Genomic DNA, 16320 nt, shown 5'->3' with positions numbered 1-16320 from the left:
AAAGCCTGTTGTGGCTTGGAGCCACTCTGTGCTTGGTGCAGAAACCTCATGCTTGCCAGTCCTCCGAGGGCTCTCAGTCTAAGTGTCAACAAGACACAGCTAGGCAAGAATGGATAAGAATTGGAGAGAATTCTTGGGGCTCCATTTAGACACTTAACGTGTAAAACTCCACTGGCCAAAACACAAAGCAAGTGAAGTCTGCTAGGTCACTGGCCCAGTGGTATCCACTGACTGCCTTGAAGGTATGTGAATGGGAGTCAAATGGCCCTGCCTGTAGAAGAGAGGAGAGGGTGATCTAAGTAGAGGCAGGTCCTGCACTTTGAAATGCTGCGGGTCAGGTGCTGAGGATTGCAGAGATGCTAGGCTTGATCAGTGTTAGGATCCAGCAAGGGAAAGGGGAATGAGAAGTGGGTGCTTACCCCAAATATAGGGGGACTATGAATGATGCATATGTTGTCATTGGGGAAAGTCTGGTATCAGGCTCTGCAGGGGCTGCTTGGCATCTCTGAGACTTCTTGCCTTGTGTACGACGGGGTGGTTGAAATGCTGGCTGCTTGGGGGAAAGTCTTCCTGCCCTTCACTGCAGTCCCAAAGTGGTGGGAAGGAAGGAGATTCTTCGATGCGTACAAGACAGCTGCTTTCCTTCTATCCCATTTTTTGCTCTTGTACTGCTCCTGCAGCAGGAAGAATCCTGCCCAACACGGCTCGGGTAAAGGGACTAATCTGGTCTTTCTGCTAGTGGTACTGCTGCATGTTGCAAAATCTGGCCTTAGGTAACAACGTCAGTGGCATTGCTCCCTAATTTGATGCTGCCTGTGACGTGGGGGTAGTCTTTGTCTTTTCTGACAGAGCCAGCAGTTGTAATGGTATGGTACGTCCTTCTGACAAGCCTCCTGTGGTCTGTTCCATTGGGGTTCTAGTTTAAGCCAAAAACTTCTGGGTTTGGGCTCTTTAATGGCTGGAGTCTCCTCCCACACAGTCCCTGCTGACAGTGACAGCACATGATCAATAACTCCTGCTCCAGCTGTCACTGCTGCCTCTAAGGCTTGCAGTTTCCATATTGGAAAAGGCCTTTCCTAAAGAGCCTAATCAATATGCTGCTATGAGGTCTGTTCTCGTTTGCTATATATAATCTAGACACACACAAACTACGTGAGTGAGCGTGTGTAGAGGCGGGGAGAGGATGTGCCAGCCCTCTGCTCTCACTGGCTGGGAGAAGGACACAGCTACCTCTTACTTTGCTCCCTCTCCTGCAGCTGCTCCTGAAGGCTTGTGGCCACATCCTTTCCCTGCTCTATTAGCACTCTGCATGGGGACCTGCTCTGGGACTCCAGGGGAGCTGAATTCCTGCTGGGTCACTTCTAGGGTTCGATGGAGCGCCGGTGACTCTCTCCTCTGTGCACTTTCTGCTGTTGGTAGGTAACCCACTTTCGGAGCCACGCAGGTGGGAGGATGTCGAGCACAGCTCCATCAAAGAAGCCTTACCGCAAGGCGCCCCCACAGCATCGCGAGATCCGCCATGAGGTACCCATCATTCGTGACGACCAGGATGGAGTGATCTTGGCCGAGCAGAGTCAGGTAACGGCTTGCCGGGTGGCAAAGGGCTTAACACCATTGCACCAGCAAACAGGGTTTAGTTACACCAAGGCAGGCCAGCTCAAGCAGGCAGAGGGGTTTGAGGTTTGCAACCTGAACTTCTCCTCATCGTGGTCCCTGGAGTCCAGCAGTGAGAAAGAAGTGACAGGGTGCAGAGCAGAGTTGAACATCAAGACCCAGACTGTCTCGCCAGCACTTCCACGTGGTGGGAAGATGGGGCAGCGAAGTGGGAAGCAGTGCCCAAACCACAGTCGTGGGCACCTCAGCAAATTTGTGAGCCGTAGCATGGAGGCAGTTGTGGTGTCTGGAGATGAAAGACATCATCCCACTTGCTCTTCCAAGAGCAGAAGCCTGGAACGCTCGCTTATGTTTAAAGAGCCTCCTGAAGTCCTGACACCGAGGAAGTTTCGGGTCTCCTCTACACACCTGCCTCTCAAAGGGATCCTGAAGCAGACCGACATGACAGGCCCATGCCCTGAGAGCTTACGCAAGTCCCGCTCAGTAGAGGTGCTTTCCTGTGGCCGTGGCTCACGCAAGTACAGTGACCCTCAGCTCTGCCTCAGCCATAGGGAGAAGCGTTCGCTGGAGCACAGCAGCAGCAGTGCCGCTGACTCTGTCAAGCGCAGGGAGAAGATCACAGAGGAAAAACTGCAGTTCTCCAAATTCCTGGATGAGATTACCCAGCGCGTGCTGAGTCCCATCCGTTTGCGCTCACTGGGAGAGACCAGGGGAGCAGAACAAGACCAGAACTCTCCCCTTTTCCCCAGAAGCTCCGTGCCAGAAGGCCAAGGGGAAGGTCACCTGCAAGGGGTCAAAACCAAGCGTGCAACTGAAAGATCCCCTGGCCCAAGCAGAAGAAAAGCAGAAAAGAAATGTGAGGGGCTGGGAATGGCTTCATGCCAGAGAAAGTGTGTTGAGGAGGCTGAGAGAGCTTCCAGACTAAGAAAGAAACCTGTCCTTGGGAGGAAGGACAGTAAGGAAAAACTCCTTTCCTTGGAGAGAAGGGTAGTAGATCTGTGTCAGTATGAGCTGCAGCAGCTGGCAGATGTGGGGCTGGCAGGGACATCCTCTGGGCAGCAGCACTCACTGTCTTCATGGAAAAGCAGTGCAGAGGGCAGAAGGGATGAAAGCAGTCCCTGTTCACGGCTATTACAGCCACACCATCTGTGTGCTAAACTTGGGCAGAAGCATGCAGTGGAGCCGAACTACCCAGAGAAAGGATCCTTCTCCACTCCAACACGCTGGAGTCGGGAGGAGGGGCCTACCCCATCTAGATCCTCCCCTTCCTTCAGCCTGGCACTAAACAAGGTAGGTGCCAGGGCCACTGGCTCACAGACAGGGGTTTTACAAAGGTCAAAGCCCCCACCTGGATCTCATCTAGTCTGTAATGCCAGAGGGGAGAGTGAAAGCAGGCCACCAGACCTCATGTTGTGGGTGCTTAATCACCAGAAGCTGCTCTCTTGTGGGTGCCACTCATGGCTGTGCTCCGGGTTGGGTATATCTTCCTGGGAGGAAACAGCTTTCTTTTGACCCCAGGAGTTAGGAAGGCAGGAGCTGGTGCTGTTCTCCCCACTGCAGACTGCCCAGGTGTTCGCAGGTTGGAGGCCCTCCAGGCTGTGGGGCAGCAGGCATGTGCAGGAGGCAGGCAGGTCCGTTGTCAGGAGGTGCTGGGATGTCCTCAGTGCTTTGTGTGTGCCCTGTGCCTGGCTGTTTTGGGGTACTGGATCTTTGTGTGATGGCTGTTTCAGGTCTTTGTGAGCCTTCACCTCTTTTCTCCAGCCTGCTTTGGGGCCATTGCCTCATTTTAATAGGAATCATATTATCCCCTTTGCCTGGTCACTAGCATCTGCTGTGTGTATATTTGTGGGAGTAGGGGAGGCAGTTGCTAGATAATTCTGCATGAATTAACTGATTGCCATGTGGGGTCAGGATGTAAGAAAATAATGGATTGATGGTTTGCCTTTAGGGACAGAAGGATGTATGCAGGTGGTAAGGACCATTCTTTTAAAGTGTGAATTGATGAAAGAAGCAGACCCATGATGTCTTAGGGCCAGGACTGGCATGGTTTGCCTTCTGTAACATTGCTAGCAGCTCAACAACCTCATCCATAGCTGTCTGTGACATGGCCTCTCAGCCCAGAGCTGGCTGTGACACTTAATGGACAATCTGAAGTGTGGCAGCACTTTGGGTTTGTGCAGTGCTGCTGATACCAAGCACCAAAAATAATTCATGGGCAGCTTGGAGTTTGTGAGAATGGTTGCAGTCTTGGGCTTTCACAGAAAATACAGTTGCCTCTAGTCCTAATGAAATCTCTCCCAGCTGTGCTGGCAGGCAGCAGCCATCTCATGGGTTAACACAGAGAGTGCAAACGAAGTGAGAATAGCTGAGCTGTGTGCTCACTGTCACTGTGCTGTATCTCCTTGTTCTGCAGGTCCCTGCTCCAGCCATCTCTGGGGGTCTTGCCCAGAACGTTAATGTCTTGCACTGGCTTTTCTGACCGGTGTTTCTTCTGCCATCCCAGAATAGTTACAGTGGCTGGTTTCAGGCCTGCAGAAAGAAACCCTTTTCACAGCACAATCTGGGCGGTGTAAATGGTAGATGCATTTTTCAGCTCCCAAATGATTCTCTTCCCTTCTTTTTGTGGGGCTTCAAGGGTGTTGTGATTGCTGTGGTGACAATTTAATCCTCAGTGTATGCTGGCCTGTGAGATTCCTGCTACCCACTAACTGTGGATGTGGAGGAAGCTGAAACACCAGCTAAGTTGACAATGTTCCAAGAGATGCTGAGTTTGCACCGTGGGAGAGTAAAGTTACCTAACTTGTGTGGTGGTTTCTAGTCTAGCTCTTCTACCCTGAACCAGAACACACAGTCTGTCTTGGTATCAGACAGCTGAGCGGTGTGTACGGATCCTAGCAGCTCTAAGCTTGCCTAGCATGACCTGTCAGAGCAGGTGAGGAAGAGTCATAGGTAGGATCTAGCAACCAACACTCTGCCCTTTAGGACGGTGTGAGAGACCAAATCCTCTTCTGAAAGAATCTCACAGTTGTTTTCTTCCCTGTGCAGGAACCCTTGACGGATACAGAAAGGATGAAGTAAGTGTCCTGCTCCCTCTTTATGCCTGTCATACTGCAACTGTGTGGGTGCTGATTCCTCACATCCAGGCTGTGCCACCTGCACAATGAAGCTGACTGGCCCTGCAGGCTCCTCTCAGATCTTCAATCTTCTTGGGGCCATGTGGGCAGAGCTTTAGTCTGTGCCTTGCCAACCTCTGCCTTGTATGTCTCTCTCCCCCTGGAGCAGGAGGAAACATGGACCCCCAGTGCAGGTGCAGGCAGAGAAGTTGGTGGGTGTGAAAGAAAGTAGGAGATGAAGCCTTTAATACAGGTGGAGAGAGGAGTGCCTTTTTTTAACCATTCTTGTTGTTGCCACTGTTTTGGTGTAAGCCACCAGAAGCAGTATGCAGAGGCCTGCTGCTGACTGAGGGTGAGAGCTGAGCCCTTTGCTGGTGGTGGTGTGGGGCGCAGACAGCTGCTAGCACTGAGCTCCAAGCCATAGTGAGGAGAAAGCTTGCACTGCCAGGGAGAAGCTGTGTTTCTCTGAGCAACTGAGCACAAAGGAATGAAAAACAACAGGAAATCCTTCTGACCACCAGGCATGTCCTGGCTGGGGAGGAATGGAGAAGTTTGTATTGGAATGGATTTGACTGACAACTGTGATCACATCTGCAAATGTACCCCACCATCTCTGCTTCTGGGCTTAAGGCTGTATGGAGTCTTCTTTCCACCATGTATTAAAGGTGTGAGGGCTTTTGAACAGTTTCAGGGGAGGAGATGATGATTTTACTCTTTTTGCCTTCAACTCTTCTAACTTGGACTGGGATAAATTATTGAGTGGGTTTCATTCACCAGTGAGGGACACTGGAGCTGCACAGCTCATCTGGCTATTGGGCTTTATCCAAGCACTGTAACCCGAGAGGGAACTGGGAGCCATGGCTGGCCATCTGGCATGTGCTTCTTTGCCCCTGCTCCAAGAGAATTTGAGTCTCCCTCTCCTGACAGAGATGCACCTCTCACTGTGTGTGCTGGAGTCTCCTGCCAGTTCAGTTTCTGACTTCCTGGGGCCCCTGTGTGGGGTCTTGGGCCCCAGAGCAGGGCAGTGGGGTGGGGCTGCTAGTGTGGAGTACCCATTGTGCACTCAGTGGTACCTTGTTCCTGTGTGCCCCAGGCTGCTGCAGCATGAGAATGAGGAGCTTCGCCGAAGGCTGACATATGTGACTAACAAAATGGAGGCGATGGAGAGGGAGCTGGAGTCAGGTCAGGACTACCTGGAGATGGAGCTGGGCCAGAACCGTGAGGAGCTGGAGAAATTCAAGGACAAATTCCGCAGGTATGGAAAAGAAAACGAGAGGGGTAGAGTTAGAGAGATCCCTCCCACCAAGGACTCCCTCAGCTGGCGTGAGCAGGCTGTGCCCTGTTGTGTAAATCAAAGGCATGCTGCATCCTCAGAAAGGTGCACCCCCGGACTGTAGGGGAGTGAAAGGCTCTGCAAGCATTACTTCCTCCGGGGTACAGTGTAGGAATGCTGCCAGCATGATGGGCTGACAAAAACAGGGAATTCTTTATCTGTTGGATGTAAGGCAGGATCCAGCTTGGATGGTTACCCCACATGTGCAAAAGGAGCCACTGATGGCTGCAAGAAAATACATCACCGCTTTACCTGAAAAGTACCTCAGTTAAAAATCAATCATTGGTCACATGCTTATATATGACATAGCTCAGAGGAGTCCTCCAAAATCATTCACACCCTCCGCAAGATCCTTTCACCCAGCCAACCTCATCTTGCATCCGGTAATTTGGGGTCTGAAGACCATTATGTGGCAAAGGTGGAGCATGGTTAATATGCCTGGTTGTCTCAGTACCGACCTTTTTGAAGTTCTGGAGTTGGTGGTTTGCTTGGCAGCTATGCAGGGGACTTGAGTAGGTGCCTGAGATCTGTTCCCATGTACAGACTCTTGTTTCTGTAGGTTGCAGAACAGCTACACTGCTTCCCAGAGAACCAACCAAGACCTGGAGGAGAAGCTGCATGCCCTGGTAAGTGCCCTATTAATTCACTACAGAGAAGAAGTGGAAGAGACCTGTGTGTTAGGAGCAGATGGGGGAAGGGGCCCTGGTTTTACCCAGCATATGTGGCAGTGGGTGAGGGGTGAGATTCTGGCCATGACCATCTACTCCCCATTCTGGCTGGTGTCATGAACTGTTTTCTTGATTTACTGAGCCCCTACTTGGTCATGCACGTGAGCTTTGATTCCCCACAACATAATCGCATGGTATTCCGTCATGTTGCTTCAGTCCCTCTCAAAACGCCAGGGATGTGTCAGCCAGTCTCGGGGTGGTCATGCTGGGAGGATGGGGGCAGTCAGAGCAGAACCAATGTGTGTGTATGTCTGTTGTGTGCATTCATAACACTCATGGCTGTTTCTTTTCTCTCCCTTCCCCTCTCTCTCTCTTTCTCCTCCCCACGCTGCCGCTGGCACACACTGGGCGCACTCACCTCTCAGGCCTCTCTCAGCCAAAGCTGGATTTTTGCAGTTGCGTCTTTTCGTTTGTGTGTTTTTTCTTTTTCCTCTTTACGTGTCTCAGCCTGTTGGTTTCATTGTCAGTCCCACATACGCCATCCCAGATGGAGGGGCCCCAGCCCTCGTCCAGCCAAGGGCTCACCTGGTATCCAGCAGCTGCCCGCAGATGCAGCAGGTCCTAGCTTGCAGTGCTCCATCCTAAGAGTGTTTGACTCTGAGCCAGCTGGAGCATGGCCTGTTGGGAAGTGGTGCCCATAAGCTGTGGCACTGCACAAGATGTGGAGGATTGTGAACCTCATTTGCTCCCTTTCCTTCCCTTTGTGGGCTGTGAGCAGGCAAGTCAAACAGCTGAGATGCTGATTGCCTCTATGTAGCCCAGGATGAGATTTCTTTGGTTCTAGCACTTGAATTTCTTGGGTTAATATTCATTGTGCCAGTGCCTGAAGAGACTGCATATGTGGGAAACATTGTCTTCCTCTACCCCTTTGTGTGTCACTGTGCTGTACCCCTGACACACAGCTGGGCCCTGGTGGTCACAGCCTCAGAACACTCTTTGGGCAGTGTTGGAAGAACTTCTTGAGAAGGGAATGGCTTGGTTGTTCTGAGCTGTTTCCACTCTGCTGTTATGTCTGGGTCTCTATCGGCCCTGTACTCGAACTGTTAGGGAGTCTAAAGAGACAAGATTGCCTGTTCTAGGGAGGGCATTAACTGATCTCCAGATGAAGCTACACAGGTCCTTTTTCTTACTAGAGCAAGGCTTAAACTCTTTCAAGATGGTGCCCTCTCCCTGCCAAAAAAACCCCTTTTGTCCATTCAGCATTGACTGCTGGATGTTTGTGGGCAGTATTCTCGTTCTGTTGCCCCAGGAAAGAGGGCTGGGTATCACAAACTCAGAGGTCTTTGCTGCCAGTGGCAGGATGGGATTGATTGTTCAAAACCACTAGCTTTCCACCAGGCATTGTGTGAACCAGGGCAGAGAGGAAACATGGTTGTGCTGCAAGAAGAGATACTGCATTAAGGAGGTTCAGACTCAGCCTGTTGTGTCTGTAACTAGCAGAGTGGCTGGCTCCATTTGGCCTTTGGAGTCCCTCCCTTGGTGAAGAGCCAGGCTGTCCCCCTTGTCTGTCTGTCTGGAAGTTTTTGTATCCCAGCTGAACATGTCATTGTGCTGTGCTTGGGCGGTGGGTGGTGAAGCCAGGTTCTTCTATGCTGGGGAGATTTACACCTGGTATTCTTGCATCCCAGATTAAAAAGGCAGAGATGGACCGCAAGACGCTGGACTGGGAGATTGTAGAGCTCACTAATAAATTGCTTGATGCCAAAACCACCATCAATAAGCTGGAGGAACTCAATGTAAGTGTCAGTCTGCAAATGGCTGTGGAAGTGTGTGAGGTGTGGGCTTTTCCTCTTGTTCAAAGTCATTAGTGTAAAGGAGCATGTGAATGACTTCATCATGTGGGAGCTGTGCACAACAGTAAGGACAGACAAACAGAAAAGGGTCTGAGGGGTTGAGCAAGGAAGAACTGATCTTCAAGTTTGATGTATTTGCTCTTTTGAGCTTAGGGTTTGACCTGAGTCCAGGCTGTACCAACGGAGGAGACATTTACTCTAGAGCTGGGAGGGAGCTGATGCCTTTTCTACACCATTAATATAGAAGTTCCTGGATCTGTGCTTGTTTCTATTAAGTGCTCTCAACTCCCTCCAGTCAGTCTGTCTGTCTGCAAGATGCCTGACATCAGGCAGTGTCTTCAGGCATGGTGGAGACCTTTGGGATGGGATAGCAAATCTGGTGGGACTTTTGGAGTTTATTAAAATCCCCAGAGAGAGAGGGGGTTGATACACTGACAGAGTATATGCCTGGAGCAAGGGCTGGAGTTGAAAGGGGCACCTTGGCTGAGCTGTAAGAAAATACACAGGGGTGTGGAGAGGAGGGAATGGCAGATGCCCTCATGAGCAATTCATTAGATGCCTCCTGCTTCTGTTCAAGCAGCTTTTGGTCAAGTGGTGCCTTTTCGGGTAAGAGATTGGGCCAGTCTGACACTGTTGCACACCTATGCCCTTTCTTGCAGGAACGCTATCGACAGGACTGTAACCTTGCAGTACAGCTGCTCAAGTGTAACAAGTCCCACTTCAGGAACCACAAGTTTGCTGATGTGAGTAGCAGTCCTGCTGAGGTGGGGAAGAAGGGCTCGTGGTCTCTGCCTGCATCTTGCTTTCTCCATCTTTCTCTGTAGGGCTGTTGGCCTCTCATCCTTCAGCCTCAGATGGGAGGGGAGGGCTCCAGTTCCCACTCCCACTGAGAAAGCAACACAAAGCCTCTGCCAGCTCCTCTTTCACGCCAGCTCCATTTCACAGCTCAGCCAGGAGCTGTTATAAAAAGCACAATAACCTTGAATTTGATAGCCTGCTGGGTGCCTTATGGGAACTGGCAGGAGGACAGACCTCTCTTTTACCCTGCTCTGTCCTCTTCCCTTCCTCACCTGGCCACATGGAAGGGCCACGCTGCCTGATAAGGAGTGAAGCAGCAGTAGTCTGGCCCTGTTTCACTTCTTATTCTGAGGAGAAATGTGGGAGGCAGCAGCATCTAGGGTGTCTTTCAGGCATCCTGAATGGGAGAAGTTGGTACCAACTCATACTCCCCCTCGTGGGGTCTGTTCAGCTTATCCTGCCCTCAGGATAGGCAAAGATGCAGTTTAGGCCTTTTGCATTATTAGCATCACTTCTTCAGTTGGAAGTATCATTCAGGCCCTTATCCCAGTTCTCTCTTTGCTGTACCCCTAGTCTCCATCCCTTCTAATGTTCCTCTCGGCAAAACCATGTGCTTGTCTTTTTTAACTTAGCAGGTGACCAATATGTCACCCTCCCTCCCCCATTGTGTCTCAAATTAGCACTGTTGAGGTCAGTGTATCAGTTACTGCTGGGGTAACCTTGACCTCTCTCCCAGCTGTCTCCCCTCCCTGGAGCTTTGAATTCTGCCCCCCAGAGTGCTGCATCCCATGTGGCTGCTGCTGGAGAGGGGTTGGTGCTGAGCAGCTGTGCAGACAGTGTGCCTCACAGCCAGCTGTTGTCATGCAGTGTGCCCTGTGTCCCCAGTTTTGGATGCAGTTTCCATCTGGCTGTGATGGGACAGACCTTGCTGTGCCACTGAGTGGCTTGTGGAGCTCTGCTCTCCACTTCATTCTTTACATGGGTGTGGTGACCAAGGTGAGGGCAGCTTGGCAGGGTGATGGGGAGAGCAGTAGTGCCCATTTGCAGGACAAGGAGCAGTGCTTACTCCTGTTGAAACCCCAGTGCTGCAGCTTTGGTAGTAAACCCCATGTTTGCCTCTCTGAAATGGAGAGAGTGAGGAAGTGGGATGAGATGGTGGAGTTGGTGGGAACAAGGGAAGGCATCGATTCTGGTCTGCAGGCAGGCTGCCAAGGCAGCATGGCTGCAATTACAGCTTTCGGGGAGCACTGTGGATCCCAGCACTGGGGGCTGTTGAGTCACTTCAGTGCAACCACCGGCTGATTTTCCACAGATCAATAGACCCCTTCCTAGCATGCACTGGCTGGGCCTTGTCTCTGTGCTCACAGACATGGAGGACTGAGCCTGTGTGCTCTCTTTTCTTGTTCTCTTCACAAAATGGGGCCTGTGAACCATGGCCTAGAAACACGACTGGTGTGACAGGTAGAGAGCCTTGTTAGTCCCTCATGGGGCAGGTTTGCTTTGGAAACAGATACCTTTCTCAAGGCAAGGTAGGTGAATGTTAGGGTCAAGGTAAGGAGTACAAAGTACACCTGAAGGTTGTTTGGAAAAGGCATATTATTTGGAACTAAATGGCTTGTGTGGCAGCCCCCTTCTAATGTCCTTTTCCTTCTCCCTAGCTTCCGTATGAGCTACAGGACATGGTCAATAAGCATTTGCACAGCACTCAGGAGTCCGCAGGCCCTGGTCAAGAGGCAACCCACATCTTGGCTCCATCTGATGTTGTGCCCACCTCAGTCATTGCCAGAGTCTTGGAGAAACCAGAATCTCTGGTTCTGAATTCAGCCAAGTCTAGCAGTGGCAGCTGTCCCATGGCTGAGGATGTCTTTGTGCATGTGGACATGAGCGGAGCCCCTCCTGATGCCTGCAACAGCGCAGGGCAGATGGGGAAGGAGGGCGGAGATGCAGGGAAACAGCAGAATGGTGGCTGCAAGCCACAGAGCAGTGTGGAAGGTGTGCCAGAGGAGGTGCCTGCCTTTGAGAAGTTAAGCCCGTACCCTACACCCTCACCTCCCAATCCTATGTACCCTGGGCGCAAAGTGATTGAGTTCTCTGAGGACAAGGTAAGGATCCCAAAGAACAGCCCCCTGCCCAACTGTACATACGCAACGCGCCAGGCCATCTCCCTCAGCCTGGTACAGAGCGAAGATGAGAGCTGCGACAGACACCGGACACTCCCCAACAGCCCTGCTTCAGAAGGGCGCCGTTCAGCTTCCAGCTGTTCCTGTCAGCAGTCCCCCAAAGCAGCCAGGGCTCACGGCTCTTCCCAGAGCAGCCCTTTCAGCAGCCCTCCCCAAATCCCGAGCGCCTTTGCCAGCTCTGCCAGCTCTGAGGAGGACCTGCTGGCCAACTGGCAGCGTATGTTTGTGGACAAGGCTCCCCCCACCTCAGAGCAGGTGCTGAGGAACCGCACAGCTTTCAGCCATGACACGGCCCCTGAGCTCCAGAAGAGATTCAGCCGCTCCATGCAAGAGCTGGGTAGGGCAGCCTCGGCTTACTCGGATGGTGAGGAGTCTGCGCAGAGCTGCAGCTGGACCGTGAGCCGGGACTCGAGCGTGGACACAGACAGCACTGAGTCCAGAGCCCGCAGGAGCCATTTCTCCTCAGACTACGGTACAGATTTCTCCCAGGATGAAGCACAGAAGCTGTTGCAGGAAAGTGGCGGAGGCACTGCTGAGCCTGGAAGCCCCTCACCAGAGAAGCACAAGGACTATGTGGACCTTGGCTTGCCTGAGAGCCCAGCTGAGGAGAGAGAAATGTTGCTCCAGGGAAGCAAGGAGAGCAACCAAGGAGGTGCCCAAGAGGAAAGTGGAGAAGGCAGGGTCAAGCCTCCCTTCAGTCGGCCACACCGCAGCCCCAAGAGGATGGGAGTCCACCACTTACATCGCAAGGACAGTCTGACGCAAGCCCAGGAGCAGGGCAACCTTCTCAGCTGAGGCAGGGCAAGAAGCAGCTACATGCTGCAGAGCTGTGGGATGCCTCTATCTGTCCACCTTCTGAGGGAGAAACCTCCCTTAGTACCCTCCTCCCGGGGAGGCTCTGCTCTGAAACTTTATATTTATTCTCTTCTTTTGCTACCTGGAAGAGCTGGGGTCCCTGTTCCCCAGCACCTCAGACCCACAGTACTAGCACACAGTGTGCAGAAGCACACCCACTGCCCCGGCACACTCGCAGCTCTCTTCACAGCCTCACACTGGTGCCTGTACCGGAGCTTGTTCTTGGTACCCCTCATCCTGGTGCCTGTGCCTCGTTATGCTCGCATCTTCCTTCCCCCTTCCCACTCAGGTACCCGAGGCCCTGGGTGCTCTCATGCTGGTTGCCCACAGCTGCTCTGCTCTCTTTTAACTTGTGCCAACAGGGCAGAGTGACTGTGTGGTGGTGTCTGATTCCCGGGGAGCCCCCAGGGGCTGTGAGTGGGGCACAGAGACTCTCCCAGCGGATGGCTGTGTGCCCCTGGGGATATGCTGGGATTGCTGGTGTCTCATTTTCCTGCTGGGTTTTGTTTTCCCTGGCTGCCCTCTGGGTGGTTCTCCAGAATCTGCCTCTGCAGGTCCCCATCTCTTGACTTGTGCGTTGGGCTCAGCACCCAGCCCCCACTGCGGCAACGCACGGATGCTGGTGCTGTGGCATGGGGCACGGGTCCTATCTGCTGTGGTGGTTTTGGGAGGCACTGCTTGCTAGGCACTGGGGTTTGTGTTTGTGTGTCTCCTCCCTCACACCTCTTCCCCTGCTCTCTGTGCTATTGTTTTGTTTGAACGGTGCTGATGCTTTGCTCTTGGGTGGGCTTCTTTCTTCTTTCCAAGCCTTTGGTTTTGGGGTGTATTGTTTTTTATTTCTCCCCGCCCTGCATAAACAGACACAGCCGTTGGCAGCCGGGCCGATGCCTGCGTTGAGGGTGTGTTGAGGAGGCTCAGCTCTGAGCTGTGCTTCCTTCTGATCCTGGTCTCCAGCCTGCAGAAGCCCCTCCAAACTCAAGGACAAGGTCTTGCCCCGGGTGAGCAAGGTGTGAAGGATGCTACTGGGCTTTTCTGGGCAGGGCTCAGTGCAAGGCTGGCAGGTGCTGAGGAGCTGCTCCCTGTAGACACACTACCTCAAGGCTCAGCAGCAGCCCTTTGCCAGGGTCTCCTTTCATGCCCCCTTCTCTGGGGGGCTCCAGGCTGCCTCTGGCACTTGTCCCAGGCCTCCCCTTCGGGCTATGGCCTCTCTGTGTGTTTTTCCTAGTGTAGTGTGATATTATGTGACTTTTCTCAGTCTTGTGTGCTCAGTGTCTCGTTGCGGGGGGAGGGAAGGGGAGAGGTCTGTAGATGTAAGTATTTTTTTGAGGGCTTACAAAGCCTAGGTGTCCTGTTTTAATTTTGTCCTGTGCCCTCGTCTGTCTGGTGTTTTCTTGGCTTCCCAGGGGGTGCGAGGCAGAGAATATCCTGGTTCCCTGCGCCATGTCCCACTCAAATCCTGCTGGCTGTCTTCAGCCTGCTGTCTGGTTTTTGAGTTGGGTTTGTGGTGTTCTCCTACACTACTCAAAGAGGGCTCTTCACTGGGTTGTAGGAGAGCAGCCCTCTGTCCAGGAGAGAGCTCCTATTCATATGCTTACAGCAAGACATGCAGGCAAGAGCTGCCTGGGGGCCCTGCTCCCCTCCCCAAACCCCTCTTCCTGCAAAGGGCCTGCAGCTTGCAGCTGGGGCCAGTTAGGGCTTCAGCTTGAGCCTGGAGGCTCCAGGGCCTGTGAAAGGGAGCTGCAGGCCTCTCTGGCAGCTGTGTAGGTTGCTTTATGTACCCTGGCTAGAGCTGCTGCCTGCAGGCTCACCTTGTTTCCCACCTCAAACAGTTGTGGAGCTGGATGCCACCCTCTGGCAGGGAGGTGGGACTCAGTATTTCACTACAGTATTTCGCTTGATACCTGTGCAAACAGACTGGTGCTGAGAGTGGGAGCGTCCTCTGAGCCTGCAGGGTGTTCATCTCCCTGGTCCTGAACATGGTGGTGGGGTCATTGCATTTGCTGTCATCAGCCACTCCACTGCTGCATTTCTTCTGTTCTGCAGTGTTGCTGAGGGCTTGTACCTGCAGCAGCTGCCAGCTCCTGCCTCATGGACACCACCTGGGGTTGGATACTCACTGAGTGAGCTCCTCTGGCTCTGAGGCTGCTGGTGGCCTGCCTGTGGGACAGCACAGCTGCTTGGGCAGAGGGGGAGGCATTGCCCCTCAGGGCTCAGCCCCATCTCCCCTGAATCCTGGCATGCTGGTCAGGGGACAAAACCCACTCTTGCTGAAGCAGCTGGTGCTGATGGTGCTGGGCAGAACCAGCCTCCCTCTGCTTTTGGTCAAGGTAGACTTAAAAGCAAAACAGTGGAGAAATAGACGGGTGGCAAAGGGGTGCCCAGCTCCTTGCCAGACACTTCTGCTTTGCAGCATTAGGGTGCTGGCAGAGGTTGAGGGGGAGCAGTGGCCTCAAGAGGAGCAGAGCCCTCTCCCGGCAGGCACAGTGCCTGCCCTCTGCACTCCTGCTCACCTCCAGCAGTATTGGCTCTGGGGCCTTGAGCTGACCCCACTTTCAGTGTCCCAGCTCCAGACTGTTAATCTGTAACTAATGTGGGTTTTTTTCTGAAATTTTCAAACTGATGTATATTTTAAGACCAGAAATAAACTATTTTAAAAGTAGGTGGCAATGGCTATAGTGTTCTTTCTGTTGGTTAAGACCTGGACCAGATGGATCCTGAGCATGTGAGGGAGCAGAGCCTCTTGTGGTACAATGTCCCAAGTTTGCTGGGTGTGCCACCCATTAGATTTCCCAGGGAGAGCAATCCTGTGACCTGTAAGCTTTCCAGGAAGCTGTGAATTCACTGGTCATCCTGAGTGCCCACTTTAGCAGCAGCCTGGTTCAAGGTGCTTATGCAAATCAAGTCATCTGTGTATCAAGAGGTGCAGTCCCAGGCAAGGAGTGATGTGTGGGATGAGTGGTGTTTTATTTCTGTAATTGTATCCAAGCTCTGGAAACTGCTCTCTGGGTCTGAATGTAGACTGTCAGCTCAAAGATCAGACTGAGCCTACAGACCAGAATCTATTGTTCACAGCAGCACTTGAGTCACTTTTGACTCGGAAGCTGACAGTGGCTTAAAAAAAGGGCAGGTTCTTTAACCAGGCAACTTTGAGAAACATTAAAAAACAATGTGGGCAACTTTCGCATTACCTAAAGGCTGTAAAGGTTAGGCTTATCAAAACCTCTGCAATGAAGCTTGTGCTGTAAGCAGCCTCAGTGTTACTCATAAAATTCTGCCTACCTCATTTCAAGTATTTTGCTGGCTGTCCCTCTAATCTGTGTCTTGGCAAAGACCTCCACATGCTGATTTAGAGTAGGATGAGGTATAGCTAATTCTTTTAATATTTTTTGGTTTTCTTGAAGCCCCAGCTCTGAGTCATGTGAGAGTATCAGTTCTTCGTTACGGAAACTGAGTTACGTGGGAACATGTACCATACCCCCTCCCTGGAGTTCATAAGAGTTTTGTAATGCTAGTGTTGGTATTTTGTGTGGGGAGGGAGGTTTGGGCTTGATTGGGCATACCCTGGATAGGAAGCCCTCCAAACATGAGAGAGAGGGAGTTCCTGTAGGATGCTGATAGGGACATTTGGAAGCATTTCCTTTTCATGTTGAATGGTGCTGCAGAGGTCAGAGGGCTGTGATGAAATTTCCTCCATCTCCTGAGTTATGTTGCCTGTGCCTTTGACCTAGGTGTATGCAAAGCATAACAGAGGAGGAGTTTCTTGTTTCTTTGTCCCCATAATTAATGATTTTATTCTGTGTTCCCTTGAGTAGCAGCTGCTGCCACAAGTTAAACTTCCAGCCTAATCCGAGCCTTGAAACATGACCTTCCTTGCCTAGCTCCAGCAAGGGCCACTTGGGCGAACAG

The 16320-nt window shown here is 52.2% G+C and overlaps 1 protein-coding gene across 1 annotated transcript in view; it reads left to right on the top strand.

Moving 5' to 3' along the window:
• Positions 1-14971, top strand: part of TJAP1 (tight junction associated protein 1) — a 39041-nt gene extending 24070 nt beyond the window's left edge. Inside the window, exons 4-12 of the mRNA XM_059828926.1 lie at positions 1420-1554; positions 4660-4688; positions 5821-5982; positions 6620-6686; positions 7154-7183; positions 8417-8524; positions 9241-9324; positions 11038-11614; positions 11684-14971. Coding sequence (XP_059684909.1) covers positions 1453-1554; positions 4660-4688; positions 5821-5982; positions 6620-6686; positions 7154-7183; positions 8417-8524; positions 9241-9324; positions 11038-11614; positions 11684-12354 — 1830 coding nt within the window. The 5' untranslated portion in view covers positions 1420-1452 and the 3' untranslated portion in view covers positions 12355-14971. The remainder of the gene's footprint in view (positions 1-1419; positions 1555-4659; positions 4689-5820; positions 5983-6619; positions 6687-7153; positions 7184-8416; positions 8525-9240; positions 9325-11037; positions 11615-11683) is intronic.
• The last annotated feature ends 1349 nt before the right edge of the window (positions 14972-16320 follow it).

The sequence above is a fragment of the Gavia stellata genome, chromosome 2 (assembly GCF_030936135.1).
Source record: "Gavia stellata isolate bGavSte3 chromosome 2, bGavSte3.hap2, whole genome shotgun sequence".
NCBI classification, from domain to species: domain Eukaryota; kingdom Metazoa; phylum Chordata; class Aves; order Gaviiformes; family Gaviidae; genus Gavia; species Gavia stellata.
Note: the sequence above shows the minus strand (reverse complement) of the source record. Positions and strands in the feature narration are given on the sequence as shown.